General features: G+C 34.8%; 1 protein-coding gene across 1 annotated transcript; it reads right to left on the reverse strand.

The window, feature by feature from the left end:
- Positions 1 to 7,724: 7,724 nt before the first annotated feature.
- LOC127107290 (non-specific lipid-transfer protein 1-like) lies at positions 7,725 to 8,915 on the reverse strand. Its single transcript, XM_051044585.1, has 2 exons — positions 8,569 to 8,915; positions 7,725 to 8,022 (listed from the first exon to the last, which is right to left on the reverse strand). Exons 1-2 carry the CDS (start codon positions 8,904 to 8,906, stop codon positions 8,013 to 8,015), a joined length of 348 nt encoding a protein of 115 aa, XP_050900542.1. The 5' UTR covers positions 8,907 to 8,915; the 3' UTR covers positions 7,725 to 8,012.
- Positions 8,916 to 27,520: the final 18,605 nt, after the last annotated feature.

Raw genomic sequence — 27,520 nt, forward strand, 5'->3', positions numbered from 1 at the left:
ATATGCGCTCTTTTTACACCTATTTTAAAACGGGTGTAAATTCTTCATACATTTCTCATCCGGTGAATTTACACCCGATTATAACGGGTGTAAAATTGTCTTTCTACACTAGTGAACTTACTAAGTCACTTTTCAAGAATATGAAAAAACAATATATAACAAAATTAATACAACATACAACAACCACATTCTCAACAAAACAATAGTAATCTCAACACAACACCTTACTAAGTCACTTTTCAACAATATGGAAAAAAAATATTTAACAATATTAATATAACACACAACAACAACATTCTCAACAAGCAATAACAATCTCAATACAATATCTTACTATAAGTCACTTTTCAATAATATGGAAAAACAATATTTAACAATAATACAACAATACAACAACAACAACATTGTCAACAACACGATAACAATTTCAATATAACAACACAATAACAATGCCACAACTACAATGCCAATATATAACACTCTCAACAACACAAACAATTTCATTCTCACTCAATCACAACATCAAACATGAATAGTGATGATATATTTCACGTACCGTAATTGTAAAGAAGAAGATTCAACAAAATGAGTTTTGTGTACCATTCATGCAAGTTTTGTCTTTTCCCTCTTTGATTCGAACCTGATATGATGGAGTTTGCTTCATGTGTTTATGGAGATTGATTTTTGTGTTCGCGTGTTCTGTTCTAAAGTGTTTTTGCTAGGGCATGAAAGAAATAAACTACAACTTGTTATGTTTTAATTTATAAGAAAAACATTTCACCACAGTTGATAGTAACGATCATGGTGAAAGGAAGTTTAATTTTAATCTAAATATAAAAATTAAGGGGACACATTCTTTTTGTAACGAAAACATACAAAATTGTTGGTGCTATAATTCAGAACGTGTCACTCCATAAATTATCTCCATGGTTGAAAGGATGGAGCGTAGTGAAAAGTGTTTTAGTAATTTAAAAAAAGACGCATAAAGATGAATTACTACTTCAGTAGAATAAAGGAATGGGATTTTTTTACCAAAATAACCCAATTTTTCAAGAAAATTCCCAAAATAACCCTGGTTTCAAAAAAAATCCCAAAGTACCCCACTTTTAGGAGGAAGATTCAATCCAATTGGAGACTCCTATTAAAAATAGAGTGGAGGCGCCAATTGGATTGGCTAAGGCACATGGTGCAGTCAATCCAATTGGCGCTCATGTGTATTTTTACAAAGGAGGCGCCAATTGGATTGGCACCTCAGTGTAAAATGCAATTTTTTTTGTTATAAATAGATGTGTTGTGTGAATCATTTTTCCACATCTCATTTCATCATTTGGAAATCATGTTTGGTGTTCGTCGCCGATACGGAAAGGTGATTTATGCGAGAGATAAACCTTAGATGCTGATGCTCTTCTAGAACATCACTACGTTCGATCAACTGAAGAGGGAGTTGGTTCGTTGGTTAGATGGGAAAATACCAGAAAGGGGATAAAATTAGAAGTATTGAAGACTCAACAATATCTTTGGTTGGGTGCGAATGAAAACTGATAAGGATGCTAGGGAAATGATGTTCGGTCGAGATGACATCACTTTGATTGTTGTAATCAATTAGAAAGATTTCTGTTTTCAGTTAGCTTATTTTGTACTGATGTTTGTTGTGAACCTTGTTGTAACAAAAACTTAATGATATATAATAATTGAAGGTTACAAAAATACAATGTTACAAAAAGCTTATGACCCAGATGATGCTCCTCGATTGGGACAGTTATTCTTGTTGTGTCCTGGTTGACGATAGTTACTACATAATCTTATCATTTTATCTGTCGAATCCATTTCGGTCCTGATACGTGTGTTGTTTGGCCTTCCTTTTTTCTTTCTACGCATCTCATCGTTGTGCCAAAGTATATCACCTTCGTATGGAGGCCAGTATTCCTCCATTGGTAGCACCGAGAAGCTTTTATTATATACATTCATGACGGTGACAGTCTTGTACACATCAGATAAATGGGTGTAAGCGTCTTGACGAGTATATGCGCATGATGCAATGACATGGGAGCAAGGAATACAGAAGGCCTGAAATTTTCCACAGTCGCACCAACTTCTGTTTAGTCTAATAGCATAGGATAAATTTGGTCTCCCCTCGTTGTGGTCCATTGTTTCCTGGACGCTGAAATTTTGCCTATGACGGTCAAAGACTTTTACAGCCTGTGTGCTAGCTTTGATACTCTCCTCTTTAATGACTTTCATGCAACACTCACTAAATACTTGCCCAGACATTAACACCGCACTCCATCTTTCACCTCTGGTTGTGAACGTAGAAGCCAACCTATAATAGGTCGATCTTACCAAGACAGTTATTGGCATATTTCTAATTCCTTTAAATACCCTGTTCATGCGTTCCACAAGGTTTGTTGTCATTCACCACCTTCTTGTGAAGATTCTTATCTTTTATTGCACGCATGAAGTTTTGTGCAATATGTCTAATGCAATAGACATGGGTAGAAGGAGGATCATGCCATCTGTTGTCATGGTTGTTGTAGGCACTCTCAATGGCAGCATATCTACCAGAAATCAAACAGAGATTGGCTTGTGGAGCCACATGCGTTCTGAGATGTCAAAGAAAGAAACCCCATCCACCATCCGTTTCACCTTCAACTAGAGCAAAGCAAATGGGAAAGACATTGTTGTTGCCGTCTTGTGCAACCGCCATAAGCAAAGCACCCTTGTGTTTGCCGTATAACCAAGTGCCATCAATTTGAATAATAGGTTTGCAGAATGAAAAACCTTTGATGCATGGGTCAAACGCCAAAAAGAGACGGTGAAAGATTCTAATACCTGTAACACAAGTTCCGTCTGGCATCATTGCTGGCAGGGTCTCCATAATTTCCACAGTTCCTGGGACATATGTCTTTAGTGCCCATAAAAACCGTGGCAATTCTTTGTACGAATCCTCCTAGTTGCCGAATACCTGTTCAACAACCTTTGTCCTTGCAATCCAGGCTTTCTTGTAAGATGGAGTATAATTATATCTTGTTCTCATATGGGATATAACTTACCTTCAATGATGGGTCTTTATTAACCAACGGCAGAATGTCCTGACATATCAATGCAATGCTTAATTTACGGTGATCTTGTTCAACGTTAGTTGCAATGCAAATGTGAGGTGGGTCTATTAAAGTTATCTCCCAAGATTCGTTTTTCTTTTTGTAAAATGCAGCCAACCGAAACTTACAAAGGATGTTACGATATTCGATGACATACCTTCTGAATCAGTGCGTTTCATTGTAAAATCAACATAGTTGTTCATGTGGAATTTTTTGATAGGTCGCACACATTCTTCTTTGGTGCGGAACATGTCTCCCACCTTTAACTTTCCTTATGATCGTGGATTCGGGTTATAGAAAACACTATTGGATGTTTCATCGTCATGCAGATGCATGTTTGTCATATGTTGAGGCAGATTGTAGACATGACTAGGAGGTATTGGCGGTGGTTGATCATCATCTTAAATGCCGTTGTTCAACATATAATCGACCAGTATCTCAGTCTCCTCTTCTTCTTCATCAACGACGTTCACTTCTTCTTCTGCTTCTGGGTTGACGTCATCTGAGCATTGTGGATCGAATTTACCAGATTCATCATGACTGATTATTTGAGACTGTTGAGATGGTATACATGGTTGAAGTGTAATATACAACTCAATACAATTGCAGCCTGAATGTTCATGACTAACAAACATGTATTCAACATGTTCATCATCCGGTACCTTAAGAGGGAAAAACTTGCATTGATTGTTCTAAAAAAATATTGGATTTTGATACATGATCTTTGACACAATACCCGATCCTATACAGGATTGTATTCTTTTTTTCAAATGCAAGAAGGTTGCATTTCTCTTGATCGTAAGTCGAATGGTATCGGTGTTTCGGAAACAAAATCTGTATAACTCAGACTCGTATGTTTCACCATTGTAGTGAAGATTGACACTATATTTCGGGGAAGATGACATTGTAATATTTCTTGTGCAGATGAAAATTATTTTCTTGCTGCAGATGAATGTGTGTTGAGTGTTGGATGTTGATAGTAAGACACTTAAATAGGTAAGTGATTTGTCTCACATGCAAGCTAGTTCGAAGTGATGTGTCACACATGCAAGCTAGTCCGAAATGATGTGTCAAACATGCAAGCTAGTCTGAAGTGACATGTCCAACATGCAAGAGAGAGGAAAACCACGTGTCACACATGCAAGCACACACTCCAAATGAATTGGCGCCTCCTTACAATCCTTGCACATGGGCGCCAATCCATTTGGCGACACTATGTCTTGCATGCATGCAGACCTCGTAACCAAGCATTCAGACCTAGGTGTGTCATGCATGTACCTATAGAGGCCCCAATTTGAATGGAGACACCATGTACAAAATGCACATGGGCGCCAATTCATTTGGTTACAACATGCAAACACAATTTTCCATGCTCCAAACTTTTGCCTATAAATCCATCCACACCATTAACACTTCTTCCACACCATCACTCACTACTTCTTCTACAATATCAAAACTTTCATCTGCAACAACCACTTTCATCTGCACCAACCGCTTTCATCTCCTACAAGATGTTTATCCTCACAATGGGCGAATCGCACAGAGGAACAGTTGCAAACATAGCAACTTATGTAAGTATTTTATTGTTTTGTTATTTGTTTTAATAGAGTACCTTTTAATAACATATCAACTTAGTAAATTTTTTTGTTCTTTCTTTTATAGGATGTGTCAAGGTTCCGTACTCGGGTCCACGAATATGTCCACATGGACCCGATGATTCAACCTTATGTTGAACTCGCCGGTTTTGAACATATTAGCAAAATTATATCTTGGTCGGTGGATAATAAATTCATTCTTGCTTTATGCGAAAGATGGCGTCCTGAGACACACACATTCTGGTTTTCAACCGGTGAGTGTACTGTGACGTTAGAAGACGTCTACATGCTTTTGGGACTGCCCATTGAAGGTAAGACTGTAAATGGTAAAACCAACTATGCAAATTCAATTTGCATGGACCTCTTGGAGACTGATTTGTTAGATGATAACTCAAGAGGTCAAGGTATACTCCTTTCACGCCTTAAGTCATATTATAACAGTTTACACTTAGATGAGCATTCTACCGAAGATGCTCGAATAATAAAAACTAGGTGTTACATTATGCTTTTAATTGGTTCTTTTTTATTTCCCGAAGGTAGTGGTTCTAGTATGCATATTATGCATTTACCTTTACTAAGACATGTAGATAGAATAGGAAGTTATAGTTGGGGATCCGCTTGTTTGGCCTATCTTTATAGCTCTTTGTGTAAAAACTCACGCAAAGAGACATCCACCTTTTCTGGATGTGCTGTTTTGCTCCAAGCATGGGGTTGGTCAAGACTACCGTCCCTAGCACCCGTCAACAACAACCCTTTCACATTCCCGTATGCACAAAAGTAAGTTGTTTAAATTTCTATATATTTACTTACTTCTTTAACGATTATTATCTCTAACTAATATTTTTACCTTTTTGATGCAGATGGTCGACACGTGGTATGAGTTATAAAAGATGTCCTAGACACTGTATTACCTAGTATCGCAATCTGTTGGATCACCTTCGACCGACAGACATAAGGATAATAACCTCATTATTTCGTTATAATTTGTTAACTTCTTCTACTAAGTTTATAATTCAAGTTACTTTCACATTTCAATTCATTTGGCGTCCATACCTAAATTTGGATCATGACCATGAGGTCAACGCTGAAGACGCAGCCGTATGGGCTGCATGCACACCCATAATAAGATTCACAACTGTGGAGATGCACAATAGTGATCGTGTGAAGTTGCAGTTCGGTATGCCCCAAAACATCCCAGATCCCCCAGCAAGCCTAGTAGAATGGCATATGCGCAAAGTTAACGACCAATGGAACTTCATTCCATGGCAAAGCTTCACAAGATCTGAGTGTCGCAAATGGAATCACCGCCATGACCATGTCTTAACTGACGCAGTGATGCCAAATGAAGAAAAACCAAGTCGTACCTATATGGCTTGGTACAAATCGATTGGTTTTCAGTTCATCGTCGAGAATATCTACCTGTACGACCCACGCCAACAAACTTACACACCAGACACCTCAACATCTAACCCCCAACAACATTGTCAGACCGGATACACACAACCCCCTGTTCGTCAAACTTTCCTTTCACAAACACACAAACATACAACCCAAACATGCCATACACCCAACCCCAATACCAAGAGCATACCCCATACCACCACCAACAAATTGATCATCAACCAGAGACCCAACATCGCTTCGCACCCAACACATCACCCTGCCAAAGCCGCCTTAGCTAGAACACCCAACGATCATTCAACACCAACCGCTCATCCTCCTACCATAGCCAAGAAGCCCAAACCTCACAAAACCAAAACCTCCAACAACCATATCTCTACCAAACACCCCAATAATCTTTCCAACCTTTCCTCGACGCATCATTGACACCCATGTCTCCCTTCAACCGTCCTGGTCGCCCACCAATGAGTCAAACACAACCCAACTACTCTGGCATGGGTCATGAACTTAGCTATGACGGTACACCTTTGATGCATACTGAAGACTATGCCGATTTGTCTGACTATCTCAACCGTCCTGGTAGTGATGCTCTTGGCCCCTCAGATGCTCAAATACCAGTGGTGAATCATCAACGCGGGTTAGGGCCACGGGTTAGGGTAGCTAGGGGATGTTGGACCGGAGGTCGGTTAGGTGATCTCGGTCATCACCATTAGGCTTATTTGTGTAAACGGGAATTTTTATTAATATAAATTGGTCCTATTTTGAAATTATGTATCACGTAAACCGTTTAACAAAAAAATTGCATTTTACATTGAGGTGTCAATCCGTTGGCGCTTCCTATCAACTGATACACATGGGCGCCAATTGGAATGACTACACCATGTGCCTAGCCAATCCAATTGACGACTCCATTGTATTTTTAAGAGGTGTCGCCAATTGGATTGACGCCTCCTCCTAAAAGTGGGGTACTTTGGGATATTTTTTGAAAATAAGGTTATTTTTGGAATTTTCTTGAAAAACAAGGTTATTTTCATAAAAAATTCAAGGAATGAAGTAAGATGATTTTACAAAATATATATTTTATAGCAGTGATATTTTATAATTCTTTTTCTAAGCCTACAAAATTTGCTTTTAATTTCTCTTTTCAATATATAAATTTTTTCACATTCTCTTTTTAGTTTCTCCTTTTAATTTATAAATATTTTCACATTCTCTTTTTAGTTTATAATTTTTTTCACAATTCTTCTATTATGTCATGTTGTATTGTTTATGTTAAAATTAATTTAATTCACTTAACTAATTGATTTTTTTATGAATATACAACTTAAAATTTGATTGAAAAAAATAAGAAATATATGATATTATGATTGTGATCATTCCATAGTTATGAAATATTCATATCATCATACAATTTTAATACAAGTTAACTCATACAATATTTATTTATTTAACAATTTTATAGAATTAAAATTCATTTTATTTACGGGATTACATATCTCCACATATATGTATATTATTATGATTTTGAAACAAATTTAAGTAATATTTTCTTATAAGTTAAAGGTATATAAGTTTTACTTAAAATATAAATAAAAATATGAGTGACCTATACAAAAAGCACAAATATATATAACAACAACCACTGGTTTTATTTATATTTTAAAAGAAAAACACCACACAAATAAACACAATAAAAAACCTCATATTAAAGCACACATATAATAAGTATGTCACAACTTAATAATAGTCTTATGTCACAACTTAATAATAGTCTTAAAGAAAAGAGAGAACTAGCTCTAGCATAAAGGTAGCCCTATCTTCTCTTTTCATTCCCTTTCACACTAGTTGATAATAGTAGCATATATTATTTATTGGGGAAGATTCATCTCCTAAATGTTTCACTTCAAAATGTTTTCCATCACTTGATACTGAAAAGAAAAAAAACCATTAGCTCTACTCTACTATAAAAAGTCAACAACTCAGTCATAGTACAAATAGTATAAAATAGAGATTATTTTTTGTTTTTGTTTTGAATCACATACAACTGTATATAATTTTTTCTTTCAATAACTTTATGCATGCAAACAAAAATTTAATTAAAATTTCATATTTTGTTTTATTCTATCAATTCATGTTAGTTTTAAGAAACCAAATATAATTAATTTTTTTACCATCAAATACATTGTAACTTTTACAAATTAAATGCAAAACAAAAAGAAATATACAAAACTCCTATTATTTCCTCCGATAATATGAGGGGGCAATTAATATTTTTAATAATTTAAAAAAATATTTTATTTTATTTTTAATTTTTATTATTATAAGAAAAATTATAAATTTAATTATGATTTTGATATTTCTATTTAAAATTAATAATATAATTAATCGTTCTATTTAAGAGACCCTTTTTATAAAGTTGAACTGAGAAGCTCCAAAATTTTCATTTATAATTATATTAGATAATGCATGTATACCTAGCACAGTTGGTGGAAGGACCGATCTTGTAAGGGATAGTAGCCCCACATTTGCCTGGGAGGGCAGCAGCAAAGCCTACATTGAGTCCTTTGAAAGAAGCAGCAGCAGACTTCAAGCAGTCACAAGTTGCACGGCGGTCAGCAATAGTCCAAGCTGCATTAACTATCCCTTTAACGCCATAACAACAGCTCGGGGAAACAACACCACCATTTTGAAGATAATGCAGGCATGGCATAAGGTTATTAGTGACTTTTCCACATGAAAGTGCATCACCATTTTGTGCATACAACAAAGTCATGCACATCATAAGAACGCATGCTAGCTTGAAGTTACTCATGGTAAGAAATTAAATGATGTTTAATAGTGAATGATAGGTGTGAGTTTGATGCATGGGGTGATGGGTTTATATAGTGATTTTTGAAGTGTTTTAAAGTTGGTGGTGGTAGTGTATTATTCAATCTTGAGACTTGGGAGATGAGTTTTATGTTTAATATTTAATTATGATGTAAGGGGACACCCCTAATATTGTTTTAAAGTGACCGTTCGAACGTGGTCTCTTTAAATAAGCGGTATCGAATGGATTTTTCTATTATCACGTTTACATCAATATCAATATTATTATTATTATTATTATTATTATTATTATTATTATTATGAGAATATTTATATTATTTAATATTGATTTGTGATGATAAAATATTTAGATTTTAGGAGGTAGAGTTTAATGTAAAGTCAAAGAGAACATAGTCGAACTCTATCATTTTTATGTTTCTCATTCCGTTTAACAAAAAAATTGTCTTAATTAAACAATTTATATTTTTAACAAAAAATTGAATGAGTTAATTTTAATGATATAATTAATAAGTTTAAATAGTCTTTTCGCTAAATTAATATGTTTTTATTTTTAGTTTTTAAATCGTTTTTTTCTTGGAAATAATATTTGAATATTAAATATTTTTTGTTTTAGTTATGGCAGGAAAATCTGCAAATTTTCAAAGAGTTTTTCTTCAAATTTTTCTGCGGATTTAAAATCTGGATGTTTCATGCCAATTTTTCTTAGAATTTTTCTGCGGATTTTCACTATAGGAATTAAATCAAAATGATTTTATCATTCAGACATTATTTCCAAGAAAAAAATTGGTTTAGAGAATAAAAATAAAAACACATCAATTTATAAAGACAAATATACTATTTAAACTTAACTAATATTATTGATTAAAATACTTTTATTAATTATTAATTGTAGTTAATAGAGTAGTTAAATATAATGAAAATTAATAAATAAGAATATAATAGTTAAAAAATAATAAATACATATTATATTAATATTATAAAGTGATTATTATTTTAAAACAAAGAAAAAATATAAATGAGATTTTTTTTTGAAACGAGAGAATTTAACTGTACTCCCTAATATGAAGAGTTTTAACTTTTACACTTTTTAAAAAAGTGTTTCACCTATTTGATTTTCATTATAACTATTTATACAGTAGGTCTATGAATAGTTATGATTATTATTTTAAAACAAAGAAAAAATATATGTGAGATTTTTTTATGAGACGAGAGAATTTAATGGCACTCCCTAATATATATGAAGAGTTTTAACTTTTACACTTAATAAGAAAATGTTTCACCTATTTGATTTTCATATGAAGAGTTTTAACTTTTACACTTAATAAGAAAATGTTTCACCTATTTGATTTTCATTATAACTATTTATACAGTAAGTCTATGAATAATTATGATGTATCCACAAAGTCAACATTCAACTATGTTATATGACACCATATAAGTTGGTTTAGTTCCCTACACATTCTAAAGTTGGGTAAAAATGGTTTCTCTAAATCTTTCTAAATCTTTTTACAGCAATGGTCCATAACAACTCTACTTTAAAAGTTTTGGTTAAATTATATATTGCAAAATTCCAAATTTGAGAAGACATTCTTTTAGGCAAGAAATAATATAAAAAGAATATTATGGATACTCTAACCCTTCTTATAAAAGAGAAATCATGTTAAAAACGAGGGAAGAGTGAATTCTGACCAACTGAAATTAAGATATACAAGTCAATGGATCCTAACAAAACTCAAAAATATTACAGTTGGAATGAGAATTATCTCCTTTTAACGACCACTTCAAATTCGTCAACTTAATGTCCCAAAGCATATTCGAAACTATAGAATGAGCATCATTAAATAAAATATCATTTCTAATCTTCCAAAGGCTCCAAACTACTGCCATCCAAACAATTCCTTCATCCCCCTTCTTCAACATCTTGAACTTCTCAATACTAACCCAACTCGAGAAACTCTTCCAGAGCAAGGCCTTATTCACCCAATCTATCTGAATCCAATCGACCACTTTGTTCCAAATAACATCCGACACCCTACATTTGAAGAAGAGATGGCCCAAATCTTCTTCAACCTGGAAACAAAGCGCACAAGGAAAATCATAGGGAGAATGAAGAATACCTCTTCGACGAAGTTGATCCTTCGTCAGAATTCTATTGAGGAAACACTTCCAAACAAAAGTTTTGACTTTGAAAGGAGAATGAGTTTTCCAAACCGAACAAAAAGCTTCCTTCAAGGAAACATCGACGTCGTCGATGACTCAAACCGCTTCTAAAACAACAATCCCAAATTTAACTGAATAACCTGCCAACGGTTCAGGTTTTCAAATGCCCAAGTCTTTAGCTCCTAACGATGAGACTCATTTACCCAACACCTATTGAAGGTGACTCAATCTTCCTATAGAAAAAATTTCTTCCTGCCCAGTCAAACCAAAATCTCCTCAATACCAATTTCCATCGGACCAGCAACCCATATTACAAACAAGAGCTTTTTTTATTACGAATATAATAAAATTATGGGAAAATATCCTTCAGAGGACTATCACAAACCCAAATATTAGACCAAAAGAATATAGACATAACATCATGAACTCTAAAATTAATATTGTTGGAAAAGGAAAATGTCGAATCTGCCATACTATAATCAAAAGAGATGAGATCCTTCCACCAATAAATCTTTTTTATAACCTCCAAACCTCCCCAAAGAAACTTGTTTTTGATGCTCTCAATCTCTTTCCACACTGTCACTAGAGCTTTGTAAAATGTTATAAAGAAAATTGAGAGACTCCTTAGGACGAATTTAATCAACATTATTCTTCCTCCTATAGAAAGCAATATGCCATTCCAACAAGAAATCCTTGCTCTAACTTTTCCCATCAACAACTTCCACGTGATTACCCTCCTAGGATTGGACCCAATTGGAATTCCAAGGAAATAAAAGCATTTTTCTTCAACCATACACAAGAGAAAATTAGTTGTTGCAACCAGAAAATTAGAGTTTAAATTCATTCCAATAACTCTGCTCTTGTGGAAGTTGACCCTTAACCCGAAGACAGTGTCAAACCCTCTCAAAATAACTTTACTATCCCAAAAATTCTTCCAATTACCATTTCCTATGATAAAAGTTTTGTCTACAAATTGCAGTAAATCAACACTGCAAGAATCATGAAAAGAAAATCCTTTGAACTCGCCAAGCTCTGAAGCCTTCCTAACAAAACCCGTCATACCTTCTGCAACAATGACAAAGAGGAAAGGAGAGAGGGGGTTACCCTTTTGCAAACCCATTTCAACTTCAAAACCCTTTGTAGGGCTTCCGTTAACCAATACTAACATCTGACTTGAGAAAACTAAAATTTACATACATTTCAACCAATTCGCTCCAAACCCCATTCTTTGCAACATAAACCTAAGAAACTCCCAACTGGCCATATAATATGCTTTTTCGAAGTTGACCTTATAAAGGAGGCAATCTTTATTTTCACTTGTTGTAAAATCCAATGTTTCATTAGCTACAAGCACACCATCCAAAAGTTGCCTTCATGGCATGAAAGCTGATTGACCACTCTGTCGCAACCTGAAAAATACAGTGTGCGAAAAAACAACCGGCGAAAGAAAATGACAGAAGAGTCGCCATCGTGCGTTATTTATCTCAAATGAGGGAAAGGAAACGCTCGAAGTAAACCTGAAAAGAGGAAAGGAAAAGACAAGGTCTCGCAACCAAATCTTGGGTTCGGGAGTCGGTTATGCGAAGGGAAGGTATTAGCACCCCTACGCATCCGTAGTACTTTACGGGATCCACTTTTGTAGTTCTTGTCTAAAGGGTGTGAGTTTATCTTGTGCTGTTTACTAAAAAATGGGTTAAATGAAAATGACTCGCGCGAATGTCGCATCCACTGCATACGTATCTCATCTGAATATGAGAATCAGAGTCTTCGTAGCTCGGCTGACGTATGGGTTAGGGGGATGTGTGCTCGCTAAGACATCGCGTCTTATGCCTACATATCTCATCTGGAATGAGAATCAAAGCAAGCCGTAGTTCGGCTAACTACGGGGTTATGGATTGGGTTTTGGACGAACGACATTACTACGCAATCTACCAGATGCTCGACCTTTGGAGACTTACTCGCCTGTAGTAGAAGGAGTAAACGTGTGTTTAGGAGAAGAAAAATCAATGAAGGGTTAGGATTTGGGATGCTCATGCAAAAAGGCATTCCTTGGTGAAGGAACCTGTAAAAAAAAATAAACACACAGAAACATTGCCTCCTATCGAGGTCTTCCAGCTAGGAAAGCAGTAAAATGCGGGAAAAATATAAAAGGTACCACACGGATGAAGATCCGAGGTAACAGCAATTAAAGGAACGATAAACCCTGAGATCCCTCCAAGCTAACATCATCAAAGAAAGTGGGTCAGTACAGGTAACCGGAATGAACCTCCAGGGGGTATCCCACAAATAAAGTGGAAAACCACGCAAGTTATCTCTGCAAAAGTCATGTGAGCCCTCACAGAAACTCAACAAACAGGTTAGAGACAAAAAAATAGGGTAATCAAGGGTTACCCCCAAATCAAAATGTAACCACATGAATCATGCCATTAAAATTCACAAAAAGCTCACAAAAAGCAACCAAGGATAGGAGGCTTAAACCTCTTGTCAAACACATGCATCAAAAGGGTATCAAATTCACCCATAATACCTCATACATTTAGAGCATTCAAATTAAAGGCATAAAGATGATGGATATAAGGCAAACCTGATTGGAGAGCTTGATTGAAATTGAGTTGCACCCGTGAGGTTTACAAAACAATCTTTAGGGTTTATGTGAGGCAGAGGTGATTCTGTGCAGTTGAGTTCCCTTCAGGGTTTGGAGGCTGCTTTGAACTCTGTTAGCTCTTCTCTCACCATCTTTTTCCAGTCAGGGTAATAGGAATAGAATTGCCTTTTGTTTCACTGAAACTCTGAATTTATAACCTGATTTTTGTGGACCTGTGGGCTCAAATGAGAGAGGTCCAAGTCCAATATTTTTCTTTTATTTATTTATTTATTTATTTTCGTTTTCCATTTTTTTTTCAAAACATGTGGGCTTCGCCTAGCGAGCATGACAGCTCATGAACAAACCTTTGCTCCTTCAAGATTAACGTTTTGACTGACGAATAGACCCCTGTTGGAAGTAACCCAAGTCTTTCCCTTGTGTTGATTGATCATCTAAATAGAGTCCACAAAGCGTCCTGGATGATGTTCAAGCTTCTTGGATCCGATTCCGATTGCCATGATGAAATGCAAATGCTAAATGACCTAAAAAATGAATGCATGCATGAGGTGTAAAGCGTATGCTTCCAGGAAAAATGAAGGGTAAATTTTGGGGTATTACACACTCGAAATCAACGAACCCAAAACTCTTTTCATCCGACCTGCCAATAGTTTACTCAAAATTTTGTACAACCTATCTACTAAAGATATAGGCATGTATCCATCCAAACTAATAGTATTAGTAGACTTAGGAACCAAAGTCATAAAGGTTGAAGTAATAGATTTTGAAAGCTTCGCCTTATTATGAAACTCTTTGATGAATCTAGTTATATCCTCCTTCATAAAGTGCTAGCACTTCCTTATGAAAACAAAATTGAATTCGTCCAAGCCTGGACTTTTTGAGCCCTCACAAACCTAAACAACCTCCTTAATTTCCAAATCATAAAAATTTTCCTCGATAAAACCAGAGTCAAAACTAGACATAGATTTGAAACAAATTCCTTATATTATAGGCCTGCAATGATCATGTTCCAAGAATTTATCTGAAAAATGTCTCCTAACCTCCTCCTTAACATCCCGTACCGATTCTATTAATCCATGCTCTAAGAAGACAGAACTAATAAAGTTGCGCCTGCGATGCCCTTTCAAGAAAGCGTTGTTCACATCACCATCTCTATTCCACATAATTCTGGATTTCTATATGAGAATCTTCCCTTGAGTATCTAATTCCTCCATAAATAATTGATAGCCTTGCTTCATAGCCACCAAACCCTCCATTTGGTCCTACTTACAACTCACAAGGAAAACATTTATGGAGTTAATCTCATACTTGTTGTAATCAACCACCAAATTGACTTTACCAAAAACTTCCACATTCCACTTCCTAAGGATCCCTTTAAGAATCTTGAATTTCTCCTTAATCATGAAATCGCTTCTCCCTTCCATCCTTAAACTCTTCCACTCTTTTTCCACAAATCCAATGAAATCTTTGTTGTCAAACCAATTGTCAAGGACCCTAAAAGGTTTTGGACCCCGGTCTGCAATATTGATCAGAATCCAAATTGGACAATGATCAGAAACCTCACTTTTACCAATCAGTTGACCTACAATTCCCCACCCATCTATCAGGACTCTAGACACTAAGAAACAATTTATTCTACCCATAGGCTTCCCACTACCACTAAACCAGCTGGAGATATTTCCCTTACAAGGCATATTTATAAGATGAAACTCCTCAATAAACTTAAAAAATCATCTCATCTCAATTGTGGTGTTAACAAGCATACTACTTTTCCTTTCCTTTCAACAAACAATAGAGTTAAAATCTCCCCCGATGCACCATTCCCCATCCTCATACTTCCTTTTCAACATAGAGATTTCCTTCCACATCAATCTCTTCTTAGCTAGGCAGCACGACGAATAAACATTGACTATATAATAGAAATTACTCCTCGATAACACTTTCATTCCCAAGAAACCATCTCATTTAAATGAAAAAATAGGATCAAAAATATCTTTCTTCCATAACGTTAATAAACCTCTCGATTGACCCGACAATTTTGAATAAGACCACCCCCACCTTCTGATGAGACCAGAAACTACTAGCAATTTCATAATCAACAAAGTTAAGTTTCATTTCTTGGATCAAGAAAACGTCCGTCTGACCATAAGAAATTTCAACTCTGATTATTCTCCTCTTCACTCTGCTACCCCCCCCCCTTCTAATGTTGAGTGAACCAATAATCATTTACCCTGATTTTTTTATCCCTTCAAAGCTAACATCCTCTTCTTATCATTCACTTCCATTTCCTCAATCTTCTTCTTGTAGTCTCTGCTCTTCCCCTTAGGAACAATCCCCAAATTATATATCGCTTTCCACACTTTCTTCCCCATATTAGAATCCATATTCTTCCCGAATTTGGAATTCCCTTAATGAATATCGTAATCATTCGGTGACTCGCAACAAAAAATGTCTCCTCCCGAAAAGCTAAGTTCCTTTTTAGACTGGGACGAAAGAACTTCAACGATGGGGATGGATTTAGGTTTTGGATAGAAAAGTTTCAATGCTTTACTATTTTGATTACTCTTAGTGAATCAAGAGGAGGAAATTGAACCTCATGCCTTCTTACTGGACCTTTTTGAAATAAAAGGAAGAGTGGGCCTAGAGTCCTTAGGTCCAACCCCCAAACCTAATACGTCTACACCAGAACCGTCCAAAAGAGAAAGTGGTTCCTTAATGGCCACCTAATCTCGATAAGTGTTAACATTTTTGAAAAACGAAAACATTGAGAAAATTTCTTCGTTCTCCTCACCTACTCTATCATCAGTAGATATACCATCATTATAAAAAGTCCCTTCTTCCTTATTCTGAAACCTTATCCCTGCTCGGGCCTCCTTTAATGTTGTATCAAAAACCAGTTTTCATTCTTTCACCTTCTTTGCTCTTGACTTTCTCTGCAAAACCTTCCTACCCCCTTAAGACCCTGCTTCTTTTCTACAACTTTATCATTCCCTTTCAATTTAATTTCTCCTTCCTTGATATCTTATCATTTGTGCTTCTCAGACACCGGAGTGTCGAATCCTTTCTCTGATGACCACTTTAACACATCTTCAGAGTTGTCGCATCCCTAAAGACTGCAACTGTCTGAACTTGCCTCCGAAAACTTAGGATATTCACCATTTTCCTAATAGAAATTGCATAATAGCATGTGAGTCCTCCTCCATTTTTATTGTAAAAACCTCCCATTAATCTTGATCCTAAACGTTTCATTAAGAGCAACCACACACATAGTTCTTACCAAAATTCTAGCTGCTTCCATGCACTCAAGTTTCATCGTATTTTCGTTTGAGAAAATGAGAGAGTACCCATCATTTTTGCTAAGAGTTCAAAGAACGATGTGTTCCAGGAATGACAACGAACTCTGAAACACCTAATCCAAGTAACTCTCTCATTGTCCATATCAACTTCACTCCATTTCCTGATCTCTAAGAACCACTGGCTCCACCAACTCTTCCCTTCTCTAATGAGATCACAAATTTCCTTAGGTTCCATTTCTTCTAAAAGAGAGCTGTTAGCCCCTAACAGAATGACATTTATCGAAAAGTAACCTTCCATTTCAATGTGAGTCTAGATGTTGTATGAGGAGCCTGGTGAAACCACAATGCCAACATATTCTTTCCTAAACCTATCAACTTCTTCATCCTAAGTGAAGTATTCAATAAGAACTTTAGTCTTCATGGAGCTTACAGCGAAAGCTCCACCTTCTTTCTATCACACGACCTCCGCAAAGACCTTCCTCCTTCTCTTCCACCCCACCCCCTGAATGTTCTCTAAGAAGGACCACCAAACATACTAACTCCCTCATTCTTCCTAAGCCCTGGTTTGTTCCCATACGTAGTGTCTGCTTTCCTCTCAAATCTAGTAACATTTGCATATATCTTCTTATTATCTATGAACATGTTATCAAGAGCAACTGCAAGCAACCCGATGTTAGCTACACATCTGAATCTAGCAAAACCAAATCTTTTGCCAAACTTATTCGTCTTAGGGGGAATGACTACTTCAAAGATATGAAAGATAATTAAATACAACAAACCAAAATTTTGTCCTTCAGGCGCTCACGCTGAAGGTAGATCGACAAATGATTTGGAAGACCGTGTTCAACTGTTCACACTAAAGGTAGATCGACAAGTGATTTGGAAGATTGTATTCATCGGCTCATGCCGAAGGTAAATTGAAAAGCGATTTGGAAGATAATACTTAGTCGTTCATGCTAAAGGTAAATCAATAAGTGATTTGGAATATTGTATCCAGCCGCTCACTATGAAGGTAGATCAACAAGTGATTTGGAAAAACGTATTCACTCGCTAACGCTGAAGGTAGATTGACAAGTGATTTGGAAGATCGTATTCAACCGCTCAGACCGAAGGTAGATCGACAAGTGACATGGAAGACCGTATTTAACCGCTCACACAGAAGGTAGATCAACAAGTGATTTGGAAGATTGTATACATCTTCTTGAATTGAAGTTAAATCGACAAGTGATTTGAAATATCGTATTAAACTTCTCATGCTAAGGGTAGATCGACAAGTGATTTGAAAGGTCGTATTTAACCGCTCATGCTAAAGGTAGGTCAACAAGTGATTTAAAAGATCATGTTCATCCGTTCACGCCAAAGGTAGAACGATAAGTGATTTGGATGATCGTTTTCACCCGATCACACTAAAGGTAGATCAAAAAGTGATTTCGATGATCGTACTCAGCCGCTCACGTTGAAGGTAGATCGACAAGTGATTCAGATGACCGTATTCAGCCGCTCACGCTGAAGGTAGATCAACAAGAGATTTTAATTATCGTATTCATCCGCTTATGCTAAAGGTAGATTTATAAGACATTTGGAAGATGGTATTCAACCTCTTACACTAAAGGTGGATGGACAGGACATTTGGAAGATCCTATTCAGCCACATATACTGAAGGTTGATCGACAAGACATTTAGAAGACCGTATTCAGCTGCTTACACTGAAGGTAGATCGATAAGACATTTGGAATATCGTATTCAGCCGCTTACGCTGAAGGTAGATCGACAAGACATTTGAAAGATTATATTTAGCCACTTACATTGAAGGTAGATCAATATGGCATTTGGAGGATCTTATTCAGCCGCTTATGTTGTAGGTAGATCGATAAGTGATTTGGAAGATCGTATTCAGCCGTTTATGCTGAAAGTAGATTGACAAGACATTTGGAAAAACCGTCATTCTAAAAATTAGTAAAGGTAATATTTCTAAAATCGTCAAAATTTTGAAAGGTAATGTTATTACAAACGTGTCTAAAAATTCTATTGAAGTTCCTAAAACTAGAACAAAGACCCAGGATGTTGATTGAGACAACTTGAATCAAACCCTAGAATCAATGCATGCTTGTGACAAACCCTTTAGTGAAGATAATATTGAAACGATACTAGGAGAAAAACTGTAGAAGAATCGATTGTTGATGTCCATGTGTTAGACACCTCTAATGATAAAAAATTTAATGGAAAGGAATCCGAGAGTTAGGATTCAAGTGATGAAGACCCTTTAGTGAGATAAGAAGATGTTATTGAGGATGTTGTTAACATTGGTAATGACATTCCTCAAGATGAAAGAGAAAAATATGTGGACATTAATAATTAGAATCTGAATGGTGAGGATGTTGGTGAAGAAACCATTTCAAAAGTAAGGGAAGAGGTGTCTGAAGAAGCTGAGGAAGACTCTCTGGAAGAAGAACCTAAGACAACAAAAGAAGTCTGCGGGGAAGAACAAGTCCAAGAGGAAGCTAATGAGGTAATCCAAGAACATGACTAGTGTAATGAAGATGTTAAATAGCATGTGCCCGAAAATTTGTCTGACATGTTGGAGACCGAGTCTCCAATTCAGAAGGCTAATGAGCATATTGCCTCTATGAATCCTTAAGTTAATGATGTAGTGAATAATGTGAGTGACAACATTAATGAAAATGTTGATGATTTCGTTCATACTGATTAAGTGTTTGTCCCTGATAATAATGATGTTCATGCTAAGTTTATTCTTGTCAATGAAGAGGTGATGAATGATGATGTTCATCATAAAAATAAAACATTTTCCAAGAAGTCCAAGAAAAAGACTAAAAAGAAGAAGGATATGATGAAGGCTGAGTGGACTTCTTTTAAGAAGGTCCCTACTTCATCCAAGAAAAAGAAGGCACCTAAGAAAAATAAGGGTGGTGGTAAAAATAAATCTATTACTACAATTGAAAGATCAACTGGAAAGAAAAAATGCTCCAAAAAGGAAATTTGTGTATGTTATAGTTGATGTTGTGGAAGATATAGAGCCTGGTATTTATTATATAATTGTCCTGCCACTCACGAAAAACAAGAAAATAATTGGTGGAAAGATGATCCATGTTAAAGTTCCTACTGCCCCCCTAGACAATGTGTCATTTCATTTTGAGGAGAGTGTTCTCAAGTGGAATTTTTTCTAACACAAAATAATATCCCCCGATAGGGAACTTATAAAAGAAACAATAAAGTGTGCATCATGATTAGAGAGGCAAAGGTTTACTCCCTATTGCTAGTGTAAGTGTGAAGTGTGTGATACATAACAAAATTGGAGTCTCCAACTAAGCTCCTACCAACCATAGTTCAGGTATCACTCCTTCCCTCTCTAGATTGCTATACCAAATAGGCACTATGGCAGATTTTGACTTTAGAGAGTATGTTTCTGAGTAGATTATGAATCAAGCGGAATCATTTGCTATGAAGTTACCTATAACTTTTCCATCCCTTATTTCTAGTATACTGATTAAGAAAAAGTCTGATATATTAAACACTGAGGATATTTCTAGTGTTAACCTTAGTTCTTTGAAGTTTAGCTATAGATTATTTGATGGCAATCATCTCCCAGACAATGTGCTCCCCAAAATTCAAAATTTTGATCTTACATATCTGACTATAGAAGGAAACTTTCCCAAGGTTCCCCCCATGTCTGGTACTGCTAAAAGTCATGTTTTGCAGGAACTAATGCAGGTCTCCAAGACTCTACATGATGTTATTTCAACCTCTACTGTGAGGAAGAACAAGGTAGATGATTTAATTAAGCTGATGAATCCAAAGGTTTTTTAGGCGTCTATTCCCCATGTTGTAGGACAAGATGCAGGGCATGATGTGAGAATGATATGGAGAACGATGTCAATGAGAAGATGTGGAAGCCAGTTCTGCTGAAGAATAATATGAATTAGTTTCCTAAGGTGACTCCGATGAATGAAGCTTTTGAGTTACAATTTTTTTTTGTTCTTTTCATTAATGACGATGGTCATATGTCCCTGCGTGGGTTATTTCGTTCTATTTTGGTAATTTCCATATGGGCTAGAAATTGGTTACTGTCCCTTTGTTGGGACTGTTCCTATTTTTATGGTTATCTTCTTTTGCTTGCGCCAATTATGGGTTGTTTAATCTATGGATATTTTTGTTATGCTACCCCTTTCCCCTTTTGAGGCAATAAGGGATAGAATAGTTTGATTTTAATGATGATGACATTATACATGACACTTTTATGAAAGACAAGGTCTTAGATCCTTAGAAAATATTTACTGTTCTTTTTAAGTGTGCATTAGAAAAGTTTTGGTGTCTGTTTTTTATGCACGAAGTATTTCTTTAACATTATGTCTTTAACATTAAGTAGCACATCTTGTATGTTCTATTTGCCTATAAATTGGCCAAAGTGGGAAGATTGTCGTCACATATGATTGTGTGAGACATTTTGTCTCTATGAGCTTAAACTAGGAAGAAACATGTGGAGCATAATTTCCTACATATTGTGAGACATTCTGTCTCGTCCATATGCGAGTTTACATGTTGAGTGAATCTCGCGCCTGTGTGAAGATTTGTTTTCATATTTGTCCAATATTATTTAAATGTTTTATGATCTTTTTGGTATTTGGAGGATTTTTCATAGATTATTCACCAATATTTAAAAAGGAAAATCAGATATGATAAATATTTAACGAATTTGTTCCGTTCTAGAACCCGAAATGAGAAGAGGAATGAGAGTGGTTGCGGGTTGTTGATTTCAATTTAATGGAGTGGGGGACCTGAAAAGTTAACACTCCAACACTCAAGTCAGTATGTGAGGATGAAAAGTGAAGTGAAATTTAATTTGAAACTTGTTACCCCAATTTGGAACATTCTGTATATATATTGAGAGAGGGCAATGAAAAAATAGATATCTGTCGTGTTTTACATTGAATCGTTGGATGCCCTTGCAACTAAGATCTCTTATGATCCTTAGGATGATAATATTTGTGTACTGGAAAGATGCTGGAAGGAGTGAGACCCTTTCCAGGTGGTCGGTCGAGGTCGATGCGGTCAACCCATAATCAAGTCTTTGAATGAAAATCATCTTAATAAAGATTTGTTTCTTGTGCTGGTAGCATCGATTCATTCGCTCCCTAAAGATACAAATTCGAATGGGATTTGAAGTTGAACCTTATTGCTATTTAAGAAAGAGCTTTATATTTTGAAAGACTCGGACTTTGAAAAACAAAGTAAGGCGTGTTTTAGTTATTTGAGTCTTTTATTTTAGTTGTCTTGTTTCGTGTTGCCATACTCTATTCATAAGTCACATTCCTATGTTAAGGAATAAAGTATTTTGAGTTGTAATGCATTCCGTCAATCTCAAGCTACTGTAACTGTCCAGATACTTGGGAGACTGTTTGAGAAAAAGTGAGACGTGTCTCATATTCAAGGGGAGTCCTGAATAGGAATTCACAGGTATTACTAGGAAAAGATTCATTTGTAATTTCTACTATTAAGAGTGAATTCTCTTTCTTGGATTAACGATCTGCAGACGTATTTGACTTTGGCACCAAACTGTGTTAACAATTCCTTGTGTCATTTTTATTAACGTCATTATTTTCTGTTTACATAGGAATTGTGTCATACATGTTGTTACAACAGTGTATTTGAAATATTGGCATACGAAGAACGAAATTTCAAAAGGGACGTGTGGGAGGTCTGCAGAATTGGAATCAATTTAAGATTGAGATATCATCTTATATGATTCTATTTCTACCCTTTTCTGCATTGTTATCATAAATAGTTAAATTTTCATTTGTTGGGGGATACATATGTAATCTATTGTGTTTGCCATGATCTGGAACTATGTCAAATTAAATTAATCAAATATATTTGATCTTTACTCTTTATCTTATTTCCTGTTCTTCATGTATCGTATTTTTGAGTATCAAGAGGGTTTCATAGGTTTAGACCAAGGATAAACCATTTTTATGCCTATTAGGCACTACAGCAAAAATACATCTTACCTCAGATGCGAAGTGCATTGTACCTCAGTTATCCATACGAGATAACGAAGGGCAACATAAAAAATTGTCACTTTACCCCTCAATTTTGGAATAACCGAGGATAAAAGCATTGAAGTTGTAATGGGTTCGATCACCAACAAATATATATATATATATATATATATATATATATATATATATATATATATATATATATATATATATATATATATATATATATATATATATATATATATATATATTTCATGTTTTATTAATATCCAAAGTTTCTTATTTTACATTGTTTAAAAAAATGAAAGAAACATGTATTGTTAGTATGTGAAAGAAACATATGTTTTATGTTTTATTAATATACAAATTTACTTATTTTACATTTTTTACTGTTTCAATCTACAAGTACATATGTTTGACAAATTCTAAATTCAAATCATTTTCATCATTGCCCGAATCACCTTTATCACTATGAAAAATTCTAGTATCTCGTTCCATTTGAACCTTGTGGAAGAAGAAATGGTGGGTATCATATGCATTTCTTTCTGATATAAAATAATAAAATGATCAGATAAATAAGATGACTTTGTAGTTACATGTTCAGAGATTATGTTAGAAAATCAATTTCAAATCAAATTTTTTTCTGATCTTGCAATCCATCACATAGATCTTTGACAAAGTAAATACACTTTCACCAACCACATTTTAAATAAACCTAATTTTTTTCTTCTCTTGCAATCTATCACAATGGTACTTTTACTTTTGTAAAATCTCATGGCGCTCTGAATGGACGTAAAGGGTTTCATAACAACATTTAGTTTTCACAGCAATGTGTGGGTTTCACAATGTAACCACCTAGATATACATGAGTGGTGTCCGCGTTCTAATTGTACGTAGTGGGTTTCGTGTGAATTGATGTGTTGGAAATATCTTGAGCAATATTACAAATGGACGAGAAAGATATATTGAGACCAAACTGAATTATTTTCCCCCTAAATTTGTATTAAATCGAGATCTAAAATTATTATTTTAAAATAAAAAATAAACTAAAATACGGACGTATCCCCTCGGTTACTAAATAAACCGAGGTAATATAACTAACTTTGTATATTAATAAAACATAGAATATATCCAAAATATAACAATGTTTCCTTTTACAAATTAAACATTGACAAGAGGTAGAACAACAACAACAATAACAACCAAAATAAAAACAACAACAATATTATGTGAGATGTATAACAAGAGTAGAAACATAATTTGTAAAAGGTGGGTGTTAGAAGAACAACAACACATAAACAAAAATAATTATGTCTTGATATCCATCCCAAAAAATGATGTTTATAAGTATTAAGCGGATGTATATATGAGTTAGATTTAGGGAAAAAGTCACGAATCTTTTTATAGTTAAATATGGGTAACATATCCCTCTATTATTAAGAAAACCGATAAAATATATTATTTAATAATTAAATAAAAATTAAAATTAAAAGAAAGACGTCGAAACATGTACATTAAACTATTTTACACATTGGTTTATTATAAAACCGACAAAATATATTGTTATTTTTAGAAATAAAAATAAAATATGACGCATACATGTATATACCTCAAGTTTTTGTTAAGTGATGTGAAATCATTGTTATAAAATATAATGTTTGTAATAGTGAAGATATGGTCATTCATGTGAATTTAGTTGATATGAATCTAGTTGATATCAAGAGATGTTGTTAATTTATACCTGGGTAATCATCTATCTATCATAAGATAGAGTCTATAACTAGATCTAAATATAGTATTTACATGTATTGTTTATATGATGAGAAACCGTCTCGTAAATAATACGATTGATATCACGATGTCTTTTAAAAAATAAATAACAGTACAAAATAATAGGTGATAATATGAATTGATGATTAAAATGTGAATAATTAATTGATCATTGATATGCATCTAGTCTTAACTATTACAATCTAACCTCAACACTCTAAATCTGATATTTCTATATTTTTATTTTATTATTTTATTTAAAGAAAAACAAAACTTTGAAACAACCATAAAGTCCTAATGAGTTTTTTAGTAAATTTTACTCGAAAATTATACTGTCACACTAATTCATATAGATACGGTGTAATTTTTGTTAGCATAACCATACTAATAGTTGGAAGGAATCTAGTTCAACATGTATATGATCTTTACATGAGTAGTCGTACAATACAAAGTAGCAAAATATCATAGTTTCTTTCTGGCAAAGAGAACCTGCTTGAAAATATATTATGTTAATCATTTGCATGTGATCTCTTTCTTTGCAATATATAGCAATCGTGTTTGCTACCTTGTTAGTTTAAATACAAATAAAGCACCTCCACATAATCCCACATTCTCTAATGAAATGTGTTCAACACGTTATAGTATAATATTCTTTTTATTTTCATTCAAATTATTCATTTCCATTAATCAAACCTGAATTTTAAATCGTTAAAACAAATTACAAATTTAGACACATGTGAATAAACAACACCACATAAGTGTTGGAACTGATTTAACAATTTGAGTTTTCAAGAAAGAGATGAAGAATAAAAAAAAAAAAAGAGAGAAAACTGAATTATTAAACGGAATCTTTATTGAATAAAGTTATTGTTATTTACATCATACTATACTCTTTGTATAAGAAACAAAAGTTCAAATTCAAAGCTTACAAAGTACAAAATACAAAACTACAAGTTACACATCGACACAACAACTACAAGTTGTATTCGACTCTATCGAATATAACCATCTCTAAACAACTCAGTTCGACCGAGTCGAGCGCACCACAATCGAACTCAGACTTGAAGCACTGAATTATCAGCTTCTAACACACCTTCTAATTCATACTTTAAAGGTTTCCCATCCCGATACTTTTCTTCAACTCATCAAACCCGACTTTCTTCAGAGGATTAATGAGTATATGAGCTAGTTGCTATTCTGTCTTGTAGTGCTCAAGTTCAAGTCTTTCTTTGTTAACTTAATCCCTCGGAAAATGATACCTCCTCTCTATGTGCTTACTTCGATAATGAAACACTGCTGGATGATTCGCCAAGTCGAAAGCAGACTTGTTGTCGTCAAACAACTTCATTTTCTTAGGTTCCATTATCTTGAGCACTTCGAGCAACATCTCTAACCATGCTTCTTGACATGCTGCATATGATGCACCCACGTACTCAACTTCACAAGATGACAAATCCAAAATGCTTTGCTTTCTAGAACTCCATGAGACTGGCGCATCTCCAATCATGAATATGTAGCCTACAATACTTTACTTCCCATCTCGATCTCCACTGAAATCTGAATCAATGTAGCCATATACCTCTGCATCTGTGTTGGTCTTCTTCTACATCCACATTAGCACATCATGATCGATCACACCTTTGATGTATCTCAACACTCTCTTGACTACTGTTAGATGACATTCTTGAGGATTCTCCATGAACCTTCTCAACAAACCAACACTTTGACAAATTTCTGGCCTGGTATTGCAAAGTTACCTTAAGGATCCAATTATTTTTTTATACAGTGTCGCACTTACAAACTCATCATTTGTTTCCATTCTCAACTTTGCTCCAGTCAACAAAGGTGTAAGAATTACATTACACTTACTCATCTTGAAACTCTTCAAGATGTCTTGGGCATACTTCATTTGGTGGAGAAACATTCTTTCACTTGTGTCTTTAAACTTCATTCCCAAGAAATATGACAAGTCCCCTAGGTCATAAATTTCAAACTCCTGCATCAGTTTCACTTGACTTCTTTTATTTATGCTTCATCTGCAGATGTAATCAAAAAATCATCCACATACAAGCATATTGTGACTCGACTAAGATTTCTTGCAATGATGACATGCACTCCATGTTCAGAGACACGTTTTGAGAAATCTGTTTTGATCGGGAAGCTATCTTCCAAGCCCTTAGGGCTTGATTTAAACTATAGAGAGACTTCCTCAATTTGTATACCTTCGACTCATTCCCTTTGATTTCGAATCCTAGTGGTTGATTGACATAAACTTCTTCTTCCAAAGGTCCATTCATAAATGCTGACTTTATATCTAGTTGATGTATCTTCCATCCTTTGTATGCAATCGTCGATACAACAATTTTGATGGTTTTCCGCCTTGCCATAGGTGCATAAACTTTGTCAAAATTTATACTAGGTTTTCACATAAAACCTCTTGCCACCAGTATTGCTTTGTGCTTAGCAATACCACCATTTGGCCTTAGCTTCAACTTGTAGATCAAATTCATATTAATTGGCTTCTTAATTACTTTTTCGACAAGTTCCAAGGTCTTGTTCTTCTCGATTTCCCTGAGTTTTTCTTGCATGGCTGGTAACCAATTCAAATCATTCATGGCTTGATCCAAATTGATTGGTTCTGATTCAAAAATCTTCATTACTTCTTCTTTTAAATCACCATATGCATCGACTTCTTGATATGAAAATCTCTCATATCTTGCTCTAGTAAATATCCTAACATTTTGATCAGGTGGTT

This window comes from Lathyrus oleraceus, chromosome 7 (assembly GCF_024323335.1).
Source record: "Lathyrus oleraceus cultivar Zhongwan6 chromosome 7, CAAS_Psat_ZW6_1.0, whole genome shotgun sequence".
Taxonomy (NCBI): Eukaryota; Viridiplantae; Streptophyta; class Magnoliopsida; order Fabales; family Fabaceae; genus Lathyrus; species Lathyrus oleraceus.